General features: G+C 37.2%; 1 protein-coding gene across 1 annotated transcript; it reads left to right on the forward strand.

Moving 5' to 3' along the window:
• The first annotated feature begins 1,507 nt into the window (after positions 1 to 1,507).
• On the forward strand, positions 1,508 to 11,831 carry PIP (prolactin induced protein). The gene is made up of 4 exons (XM_007504476.3): positions 1,508 to 1,901; positions 3,711 to 3,816; positions 10,975 to 11,092; positions 11,572 to 11,831. The coding sequence occupies exons 1-4, from the start codon at positions 1,810 to 1,812 to the stop codon at positions 11,700 to 11,702; spliced, it is 447 nt and encodes a 148-aa protein (XP_007504538.2). The 5' UTR covers positions 1,508 to 1,809; the 3' UTR covers positions 11,703 to 11,831.
• The last annotated feature ends 565 nt before the right edge of the window (positions 11,832 to 12,396 follow it).

Here is a 12,396-nt window from a genome sequence, read left to right on the forward strand (position 1 = left end):
AAACAATAACAATACCCCATCCCCTTTTTTATTTTATATATGTCTTTTTTTTTAAGAGATACTTCTTATCTGCAAAATAATAATAATAATAAGTTGGGCTTTATTTTCTTACTCATTCTAAATTCTCTTTTTCCTGGAATCTTTTAATACTTTCACATTTAAGGTTATAATTATAGACTTCTCTTCCCCTTCATTCAATTCTTTGTTATTATTTCTCTCTACCCTTCCTCTTTAAAAAAAAAAACACTTGATTCTTCTGAATAGCTATGTTTATACTCATTTCATGCCACTCTTCTCCCTCAGACACTTTCCATGCTGGAAAGCATGAAGACTTCACTTGGGTTAGAGGGAAGGGAATCCCTACTGGTTTTTATAAGCCCATGTAAACATTCTGGATTTTGGAGAGGTACATGGAATGGAGAATAAAAGGGAAATTTCTTCTTTAACACCTAAAAGTGACAAATTCTGAGAAACTTTACACTCTTGTGGTAGGGTGCTAATTGACAGAAATAGGGCTTCAATTTGATTTTGTTCAGGTTCTAAGTTGGGTGTTGAGCCAAGGATTCCTTGGACCACTGTTTAGCCATGGGGTCTGAGAAGATGACTCACTTCCTCTCAAAAAGATAATTCAGAGGCACTCTGCAGCCTATAATCAGAGTGGAATTTGTTGAACAGCTCTGTGGGATCTAAACCAAAAGTGGGATGTAACAGTAAATCTATTTTAGTGACTCTATGCCTGATAAGCCTAAGCTAACATGTGAGATAGTAGAATAATACAATGAAAAGAGCCTTGATTCTAGAGTCAAAGTACTTGGCTTCAGTTGCCACCTCTGAGGTCTACTACCTCTGTGACCTTAGGCTTCATTTTCCTCCCCTATAAATGGGGAGTAAAGGGTAAAAGAGATGGCCCAGATGGCCTATGATCCTTTGTAGCTCTAAGTCAATGATCCTATTATTAACAAATATGATCACGAGATCATGAGAGGGAAAATTAGGGAAGCCTTGGCAGCTCATGGCCCCCAACCTTAGATAGGCAGAAAGATAGGAGGTGAGAGGCTGGATTGTCAAAGCTGGATTGGGCAGGAGATGTCAGAGTCATAGAAACTCAGGGACCCTAATACAGCATAAGAATGATTCTATTTCCTATGGCTATAGACAATATATTTTTCCTTTTCCAATTGACTTCTCCATTTGTTTTCATTTTCACTGGTGAAAGAAAGAGGATAGTGTGGGAGTAGGAAGAAGAGAAATGACAACATTTCTATTTTGTTGAGAGTATTTGGGTAGACCTAGCTCTGCTATATGATTTCTACTCTGGTATCTTATAGATAATTCTCACATTACAGGTGAAGAAACTGAAGCCAACAGAGTTAAAGCGATAGATAGCGAGTAAGTGTCAGAGCCAAAACTAGGACCCAGGGTTCCTCACTTGCAACCTCAAACCCAATCTGCTACCCCACACCTCTTCTTGACTTTGACATCAACAAGAATGGAGCCCTGTTTATATGGGCTAAGTGAGGAAACATCCTCTTTTTCAAAATCCCTTTGAGCTTGAAAACTCTCCATTATTGCAAAATAGGGAAGAACTGCCCAACTCCTCCCCTACAGTGCCATTTCATCTGCACTGAATGCTGACATTTTTTTTTTATAGAAAAACAAAACTAGTGGCAGCAAGCAGAGACCTGGGGGCCAAGGTACAAGGCAGAGTACAATTGGCTAATTTGTCTGTCCAACACTTGCCCTACCTTCTTTTTCTAACTATAAATAGAAGGCCCTGGCTTAAAACTCTAATTGTTTGTATCCTACAGGATGTCCTGTCTCCAGGCCCTGTGTTCTAACATTGTTGCCATATTCCTGGGACTCTGCCTACAACTACTAACCACTGGTGAAGCTGTGGACATGTAAGCTACCCCTTCCCCAGGCACTGTCCTTCTAGTCTACCAGAAAGGGTTCATCTTGCAACCCAGGGAACCTACTTCCTTCTCAAAATATTAAGATACCATACTTTCTAATTACAAATCTCTTTTCCCCTCTGACAAGGGAAGACTTACCCCTTCCCTAACAACTCTCCCCCAATCCCTGATGACCAAATTAGATCTTTAGAGAGAAAGAATAGAATCTAGAATTAGCCCCTGACCTACCCTGATTCCTTTTTCTTTGCCTGTGCCTTGATTTTCTTCTTTGTAAATATCTACTAGAGAAAGAAGTCAGCAAAACTGTGTTGAAAAGATGACTCTGGGAAGAATGTGGTAAGAAAGGGATGCAAGACATTGAGAGATATGACCAAATTATTCGATTAATCTACTAACATGGATCCTGAAATTAGGAGGAGACAATGTATATGCATCAATGTTCATTCCTTTAACATGCATGGAGCTGAGATGCTCAACTTAGATCTCTGAAATGGGGCAAATATGTAAATCAGGTAGAAATAAGGACCAAAAAAAACACTATCTCCTTGCCTCCATACTAGCCTTTCTTCTAGGGATATATATATTTTTGGTAGGAAAACGCTCCCTGAAATTCTGGGACCCCATGGGATGAAAGTGGGGAAGAAAGCTAAATAAAGGCACTGAACCCAGGAGTCCTGTTCTTGAACCAATTCTCTTATTTAGCCTATACCAAGGAAAAGGAAATGTGAAACATGGAAATTCAGGTCTTTGGAAATAATAGAATCTGTTCTTGAAATATAAAAAATTAGGCAGGCTCTGGTTTCTAAGAAGACAGGAGTAATATGAGAGGAAGAAAAGTAAGGTAGTGTGTTTGAGATTAGAGGAATGGAAGTACAGGTGGAGAATATTCAGAGGAGAAGGAAGAGAGAAAAGATTTGGTCTTAGAGAGAAATGTACAGGCTATGAGGTAGAAGCTAAAAATGCAGGACTTCTAGGTTGTGATTTTGGCTCTAAATGAAAGGGAACCAAATATTTCATTTTGGTGGGGATACTACTGGACTTTAGGTAGCTAAAGTCCATAAACTGATGCCTTAGGAAATCTTAGACAGAGAAAGCTGTCATAGGTTCCCTTGCAAAGTTTTACAAATAGCCATACCTCCATTTAGTTTGAGATACGTAATTCAAAAAATATCCTATTATTTTTGAAGTTTGAGGCTGAGGATCCTTTTCTTGAATAAATGCACACATACACACATCTCTCTTCTAGCATATAGATTCTAAGTTAATTTATATCAGAAAAACTGGAATTTAGGGGAGCTGAAGGTCCCATGAATCCACACACTACATTCCACTAAGCCCTCATTTCCTCCAAAGTAAAATGAAGGTGTTTGACTAGATTACACCTAAAGCCCTTTCAGCTCTAAAATCTTTATGACTTCCCTTGGTTGGTACTTTTCTTATCAGTCTAGGTACCTTGACTAGGGGTTATGAACAGTAAAAGGGAGCTAATCCCTAAACTGGATGCTTAATAGATAGTCAGAACTATAACCACTCTAGATTGACAGAACCTTATGTCTTGCCTTCTAGGTTTCAGTTACCCTGTCATTTTTGGATGGGATATGTGGCTTAAAGATAAAGTCTTTGGGAATAAGAGATGCCAAAGGAATGTTTATCTAGACCACATGATCACATCTCTCCTGAGAGAATTTGCTCCTCTTTCTCTTTCATTCACATCTACTCTCAATACACAATCTACTGGTTTCTTTATCTATCTCTGATGAAGGATAGGACAATTCTTTCTCTTTTTTCCCTTGACAGGCAAAAGCTGCTTGATGTAAACGTGGCTCCCATGGGACCTGCAAAACCAAGAGAGAACATCGAACTGGCATGTCGTATTCAATCATTTTGGACAGGTTGCACTGCAGTAAGTGAGTAATAGAAGAAAAAAGTAGAGATATAAGTAGAGAAGTGAAAGAAAAAAAAGGAGAAGGGAGCATAGTGACTCAACAAAGGCAGTTAGCTCATTAATTTTGTTGGAACCTTTCTTTAATCAACAGCATATAGAAGAAAGAAAAGAGGAAAGAATGATGAGGGGGAAAAGAAACAGAAGAGGGCCAAAAGACAAGAGGGAGTATGGGGACTAAGTGAGCTGCTCTAGGACTCAGTTCCTCCATACCCATTCCCATCCTCTCTAATGATAAAAGGAATCATCCATTTTTTCATAGTATCAGTAGGTAGAAGTAGATGAGTGGGGAAGTGTGTAAATCAGGAGGAAGAAAGAGTTCAAACTTTCATTGTTCCTCATAGATAAAAAATACATCCATTAATAGGAGTGTTCTGTCCACTTTAAAGCTCCTTAAGACTTTAAGTATTCTTCTCGCCAGGGTCAGGTAGGCTACCACCAACAACCAAATACAATGGTACCCAGGACAAAGCCTAAGGGGGAAAGGCTAAAGTTGATCAAGTTTGCAACTTGAAATCATCCTCTTTTGACAACTGCAAGGCATTTAATCCTTTATGAAAAGTAATTCATCTTTACAAGCCTGTCTTCACTGGCTTAGGACCTTTTTTTTTTGCCATTTTCACTGAAGTTCAGGGCTTCCAGTAGAACCTAGAGTTGCCATGCCTGCATTCTTTATGGCCAATCTTTCCTCTTCCAGAGTTTATTACTACCATTCATTAACCACCCCCTACTTACAAATACCTGTCCAGTATCCTATTCCCTCTTGGATCTGTCCTCTGTATTTTCAAATGTAACCTTTGGAAAAATGTTTTTTTTTCTATGTGGTAACCATGAAAAACTATCCAAGACAGAGTAGACCAAAACCAAAGACTTATGAGCCCCAACAGAAATGTTACCAACTGTCCAAGAGGGCACTTTAAAGAAAAAAAATATTTAAACATGCTATATAGCAAATGTAGTTATAAGAAAAGATTTGTGTTCTCTGCACAGATAGATTTCTTAATAGAATGCAATCCTTTTAATGGAGATCTTCTAACATCCAGTAGTCACAGAGCCACTTATTCAAACTAGTTGAAATAGTACATAGCATTCAGGACTTAGAATCAAGAGTATCTTAGTTGAGTACTATCCTGACTATCTGTGGGTCCCTGGATAAATTACATATTAACCACTTTTACCTTAGTTTCCTCATCTTTAAAATGGGAATAATAATGGCATCCACCTCCCAGGATTGTTGGGAGGATGAAGTGTATAATGATTTATAGAATGTGTAACAAATTATATAAATAAATATATAATAATATAATAATCTATGTAAATGTTAGTGATGATGATGATGACATGATGATGATGTCAACTTTTCTGGGATGAACCCACAGATTGATGGAAGGCCACTTTCAGATAATCTATCAGCGAAGAGATCCATTGGCTACTTGTTTCTTTTTCGTCTCTTCCATCTCTTTAGTCTCCAGAGAACAAGTCAGTAGACAACATCTCTGCCTCTAATATTATCAGATATGGTATAAAGTCAGAAGCAACATTCTTGATTGTATAGTATATACATATGTTGACTCTACTGGGTCAGATCTTTTTTGTTCAGGTCTTAGGGTCTACAATATGATCAAGAGAGCTTTCAAAGATTCAACTTTGATCAGAATAGAACCTGGCAGGGAAGTCAAATACAGAGAAATACTTTCCCACAGCATCTTAGAAACTGCAAGATTTCCTTATTACTAACTGGATATTCCAGATAGATTATTCCATTAACACTAAAATGTGTTTATTCTTTTGTCATTTCATCTGAGGATATAGTCTATATGCACAAAGTTCAAAAGCTGGCTAGTATTTATATTCTCTAAATATGTACTGGATGTGGTAACACTTTAAAAAAAATATGTTGAGGCCAAGTTTCACTTTGGGAAACTATAATCTGTTTCTTACTAACTTAAGTGTTCTCCTTTGATCCAAGTATCCACAATTACCATCTACTACTTTTCATTCCATAAACTGAACAGTCTTGGATAGCACCAAATGCTTATTAGTACAATGTGGAAAAATCAGTTAATCTCTCATAGGTCTAGTGCAAAATTCCCACTTTTTACTATTCTCCACAGTATGATATTTTGAGGACACAATTTCTGTCCCAAAGGGCGATTCTTTCACTTCTTGACTTCTATCACTTTCCATGATTCTTCATCACAACATTCTTCTCTACTCCAGTAATATAGACAAACAAAGCAAAGAGGATGGGTTCATTGCACTAATTTTCATTACTGCTTTTGCTTTAGTGTCAATCACATGACCCACACAAACAACATCTAATACCATATTCGTTTCCTATAACTATTAGGATGAAATTTCATATGGGACTTTAAAGAAGTAAGGGAATGTAGAAAAAGGAGATGGAGAGGGCAGAGAATTCCAGGCATAGGACAGTCAAGTCTTTACCTCACCTTTATTATCCTTCTGTTTCTATCTCTTCTCAATCTTCATGAGCAAGACCATTCATTCCTCATATATTTTTGATAGCCACAAAATCATAGAGAAGTCTTTATTTCTCAAAATATTTTGGCTGTTACTAGCTGATGGGCACTTCTATCTTCTTTGAGTCCATACTTACTCTTTGTTCAGACACTATGTGACTCACTGATTAAACTATTAGGCAGTCTAGAAGATACTGATCTGAAGTTGTCCACTGATGAAGGCTTTAGAGGACCTGGTATTGGTCAATGGAAAATTTCAGAAAATCACCTTCTAGAAAACCTAATAGTTTAATCAGTCTTTCCTGGTGTTTTTATCTTTAAAATGCATTTTTAAAGACAATGAGATCATCAATTTATACACTACCAGGGAGCCTCCAATGACCTTCCCCCATAAGTCATTGAAAAGTGGCAATAACCCCCAAGATACCCTGGGACTTGATATAATATTCTAGGAAAATGATAGATGTCTTCTTTTGTCTTCATCTGCAACAATATATAATAATATTTATTATGGAGGTCTAAGGTTACCTAACAAATAGAGGGCATCCTAAAGTTATGGTATTATGTACTGGTCTGATTTAGTTCTTCCATTTAAATTCTAGTTTTTATCAATACCTTTAATATGGTCATTACATGTGGACTGCTAGACAGTTTGATGATGTCATCGATAAATAATACTTTCAGCGAGGTTCTGAACTCTTCTATGTCAGACAGGGCAACATTCTCTTGAAATGACCAAGAATCATTGAGACATATTATGTGCATTTCCCTATAGGCACACCCCACTTTCTACTTATTTAGTGAAAAAAATTTCATTATTTGTACTGAATTTCTTCCTCATTTGATCCTTCCATTCTATAGATAAACACACTGAAATCACAGTGATGTCATAATAATGAAACTTCTCTGGCTCGGTTGTCAAAGTGAGGGATTTCGGTGTTTCTTTGATGCCTTCGGCCACCACTGAATTCTATACTATTGTAAGTTTCTTCATAGAATGTTTAGATGGCCAAAGTGTTCAGTTAGGAAGCCATGGTTCAGTGTCTGTGGTACTCTGCCTATACTTTATTCAGGCTGGAGATACTGTCAACAATGCTGAAGATAGTGCCAACAATGCTGACACAACCAAACTGTTTTCCAGGTGTGGATATACCAGAGCCAGTGTTTGCTTTCTCATCAATATTCACTATATTCTTAGAGAACTTAAAGCTCACATTAATAACATCTAAATATGCAATGTCCTTCACACCCAGCACCCAGAGAGTGGATGATACCTGTGAAGATCTAATTATATCATTTTTCCACCAACATTCTAGTGCCCAGATAGACACTCAAACTACAGCATGTAGAAGTAGAGAGAGTACCTGGGCTTTGAGTCAGGAAGACTTGCATTCAAATCTTAACTTGAACATTTGTTGGTTGAGTGACACTGGACAAGTCACTTTTCTACTCTGTATTCCTCAGTCTCCTCATTTGTAAAATGAAGATCGATAGTATATAAGCTTCCTTCTACCTCTAAATCCGTTATCTTATAAATATGCTATTGATTTATACAATTTACATAATACAGCAGAGTCTTGTTTGGTCCCTTCTATGCTATGGGAATACCTCACATCTCCAAAGTTAACCATAGCCACATAACTAGCACACTTAATATCCTTGCCCCATTATGTATTATTATATAGACCAAATATAAATAGTCCCTCATAATGAATCCAATTCCATTATTTCCCACCAAAGTTTTAGTGCCCAGGCAGAAATGGTGTGGATGCTATCTGAAATCACCCAAAGCAATCTGACAAGTGAATTTTCTAATGCATAATTATAAAATAATTTTGTAAAATAACTGGCCTAGCCCATAAAATCATAATGATCATCCATTTTTATATTAGCCTAGAAAGGGGGATGAAATATATACATATGTATAAATGGGCATATATACATCTACACAAAGTTATATACATACCTATATATGTTTATATATGTGTGTATGTATTTGTGTATAACAATTAGAGGGTGTCAGAATATAAAGACATAGACACTCTCCAAAAATGTAGTATTTAGCGTACCTCCTCACTCTGGCCTCCCAAAATCAATGCTGACACACTAGAGAGATCTACCAGGTCTGAATACACCTGAGTAACAGTATCTACCTTCATGTTGACAACCCACACTTCTTTAGAAAAATTCAAGTTCACAATGATGTAGCTCCAAGGTGAATGAGCCTCCTCATTCATCCCATAGAGATTTATTCTATATGTAGTCCAAGAGGTGCTTTGTGTGTCTTTCATAAAATAACTGAATACAATTGTCACCTTGGATGCATTATCTTGTGCAGTAGCCCAGGTTCCAGTGATTTTTGTGAGTCAATACCAACCATAACTCATGCTCTCCAACTAACATATTTCATATTTGCCAGCCAGAGGACACTATAATTCAAACAAATTCACTACATAAAAAGTACAGTAAACAAAATAAGAAGAAGAGATCCCACACATACATACTTATACACGAACTCACACGCACATTAGACAATCCTATAAGTTACCACTCCATTAGTGGGAAAGGACCCAGTTAGAGAGCACATGTGAACAGAACAAATGCATGGAAGGCACACATTTAGGCACAGGAATGACCAAGGCATATGCATGCCCAGTGAAATTCATACCTGCAGTGTTATAGGACTTCTTATGTCTTGTGATGATGATAATGCTCTCTGTTGATCTCCAGTTAGTTAGACTCACAGTCATTTAGCTCCTCTCTGATACTATCTTCTGCGTTTCAGCTCTTCAGAGCCATTTACTAGACTCCCAGCTCCCATCTGTTATAGTACAATAACTAGAAAGCTTCTTCATGATAACTGAATAGTAACTATTTCATAGCCAAAGATATGAGCCATCTTACCTGGCTAAGAACAGCTGGCAAGTCATCCAGGTCAAGTAGGCTATGACCAAAGCTATTCTTAAAATGGCTTGTGTCCATCTGGTATGGATTTAAAGTCAGTGATCATAGACAACTATCTAATTTAGAGTTGAAAAGTTACTTGAATATAAATTTAACCTACAAAAAAGATCCTATGTTCTCAAAATTCATTTTAGAGACTTTGAAAAAAATGGGAGTTCATTGGCCCCCAAAATGTATTTGAAGGGCAAAAAAAGATAAGTGAGGAAAATAAATCATTGCACACTACTGTCTTGGCCCATATTCCTGAATACTACCTTAAGTTTCAGCAACAACATTAACAAAACCTTGGCTTTTCTGCTATTTTCTGTTCAATGAAAAACTTTGCTATCTTCTTCCACTGTCTCCTTCTAAAAGTTTAACTAACTAACCCAATATGCAAATATATAAAAACATAAAAAGGCTAACTGGTCCTAGAAAATGTATGCTTTTTTAAAATTTCAGGAACCCTGCTTTGTTGTATAAAACAGATTAGTAATATCATAACCAACAATAAGCATTTACTAAGTGCCATCATGAATAAGTGGCAAGGCAGCTGGCCATGATAGCAGAAAGACCTGGGTTCAAGTCTTGCCTCTAATACCTACTGACTGTATGACTATAGACAAATCACTTCAGTATAAAAGACAATCCTCCTAAACCACATTACAGAGAACATGCTGACATATCCTGACGGAAGTAGTTTCTTCCTCTCAAAGTTCCCTATATCAATGAAACCATAGGTCAATTCTTCTCCCTACAGTAATACTGTAAGATATGTGATATTATTATCAACATTTTAGATGATAAAACTGAGACAGACAGAATAAGTGATTTGCCCCAGAGTCTGAGGTCAAATTTGGACTCAGGTCTTTCATATTCCAGATTCAAGAATGAAGCTAGATGTTGGAGATACAAGGTGATGGAAAGGGAGGATGCAACACTCTAACCCCAAGGAGTTTCCATTTTATTTTGAAGGATGAAGCAAGTATAGGAAATAAATATATGAAGAAAATAAAGGTGGTACCAAGAACTAAGAAGATTAGGGAAGGCATCAAAGGAAGACAATGTTTCTGAGATATGGAGTTGGAGGATAAAATGCTTTTCTAAGTATGGGAATGGCTTGTGGGAATGTGGAGTTTGTAGAAGAGTACAAGTTCAGAGAGAGAAGACACAGATTCAGATCTTACATCTGTCACTTACTATTTGTGCAACATTTCCTCTCTTTAAGCTTCAATTTCCTCATGTAGAAAATGAGGGGTTTGAATTAGATTTTGTCCCCCCCCCCAGTCCTAAATTCTAAGAACTTTCAAATAAATAAAAAGGGAAATCAATATCATGCTCTGATAGACCAGAGCCAGAAGTATTGTATTTTTTAATAGTTCCTAAAATCATACAATATTTATATACCCAGTGATTAGCATGATACTTGGCACATGATGTCTTAATAAATACTTTTTGTTTGTTCATTTATTTCCTCATTCATTTACAAAAGTGTTAGTCTAATTACTCTACTATATGACTTACTTTATTGATGTCTTCCCAGTTTTACATCATTTCCTCTACTTTTTACCAGCCTGTGACATTTCTTCATTGTTTCTCTACCTCTTCCTTTCTTCTTCCCTACTTCTCCCAACACTCTCATAAAGTGATAAATGCTCATCCTGGTGCATTATTCCCACCTCCTTCTCCCCAGGTAAAGGTCTACACCCAAAGCAACCTGCCCATTGATTTCCCTTTTGGAAATTTCAATTATACTTACTGTGCGTGTCATAGGGAAACTAAGACCTTCTACTGGACAATCCAAAGCCACAGTAAGTGAGGGACTACCAAGGCTGGGACAGGGTGGGATATAGAGAGGGCATCTCTGGTAATAGGGATGAGTGGAAATGGGAGGAACAAAGACAACAGATGACAGAAAGAAAGAGAAGTTCTGGGCATAGTGCGAGGTGGGTTGAGATAAAATAAGGGAAAAGCAGTGGGCATGGGCAAGGACAGAAGGTGATGTAAGCTCAGCTAGAGGAGTCAGTATATGAGGGCTGAGAGGTTATTGGAGGACATTAAATTAGAAGAATGTCTCGGAGTTAAAGTTTATATTTTAGTATCTAAGGCCAGAAAAGACTGAATGGGGAAAGTATGGCAGAACACTGTTTAATAAAGATTTATTGAAATAGTGAAGACTTTTATAAGTAATTAACCAGTCCTCACTCAAGAAAGACATTAAGTAAATAGTAGTCATCTAACAGATGCTCCCTGGGTTAGCCAGAGCCATCAATGCTCTTCTCTTTCCCAGGGACTGTGAATGTAGGATGTAAAGCTGTTTTCCTTCTGGATGATGTTTGCCCTGAGGGCCAGAATTCAGTTCCTCCCCAGAGCAAAAGAAGATATGGTTCTAATATGAAGACCTTGGAAATATCTAACTAGCTACAAGCCCAAGGCTCTCTCCTTTCCCCTCATCATTTAAAGTCACTGTTAGTTCTGGCCCCAGAACTAGCTCTGAGCCTCTGAGACCAGTTTCAAATGTAGAATAAACATATCATACTTCTCTGCCTGTCTGTGTCCCATTCTTAAATTTTTTTTTCAAACACCTACACTTTGTAGTGCCCAATGATACTATGACTTTCTAGAGTATACTCCTTTCAAAGCATTTTTACACAAATCTTGTGAGGGAATGGTAGTAGTGATCATTCCTATATTTGGAAAATAGAGAAATGAAGATACATTAGAGGTTAAATTATTTGTCCAAAGTCACTCAAATAGTTAGTAGTAGAACTAACATGAGAACCTTGTGTCTTAATTCTTCAGTGAGACCCCCTCAAAACTAAATTCTTATTCATAAAAGCAGACATAGCCCATAGTAACTCCATAATGAAACAAAACCTTCCTGAGGCCTGAGAATGAAGTGCATCTCTCTCCTCTCTTTAGAGATGTGGGGAACTACAGATATGAAAAAGGGAATATTATTGCGTATGCCCAACAGGTCAGATTATTTTGCTTGACTCCTTTGTGTTACAAAGAGGAGTTCTATTGGCAAAGAGGGGAAAATGTTGTAAAATAACAGTAATATTTCTTCAATTTCCCCAAAGTTTTGATAACAATAAAAACATAGCCAGCACTT

The sequence above is a fragment of the Monodelphis domestica genome, chromosome 5 (genome assembly GCF_027887165.1).
Source record: "Monodelphis domestica isolate mMonDom1 chromosome 5, mMonDom1.pri, whole genome shotgun sequence".
NCBI lineage: Eukaryota > Metazoa > Chordata > Mammalia > Didelphimorphia > Didelphidae > Monodelphis > Monodelphis domestica.

Coding starts and splice junctions, on each gene's coding strand:
- PIP (XM_007504476.3), top strand. CDS start 1,810: ATGTCCTGTCTCCAGGCCCTGTGTTCTAACATTGTTGCCATATTCCTG. Junction 3,817..10,974: donor TTTGGACAGGTTGCACTGCA/GTAAGTGAGTAA, acceptor CCTTCTCCCCAG/GTAAAGGTCTACACCCAAAG. Junction 11,093..11,571: donor CTGGACAATCCAAAGCCACA/GTAAGTGAGGGA, acceptor TCTCTTTCCCAG/GGACTGTGAATGTAGGATGT.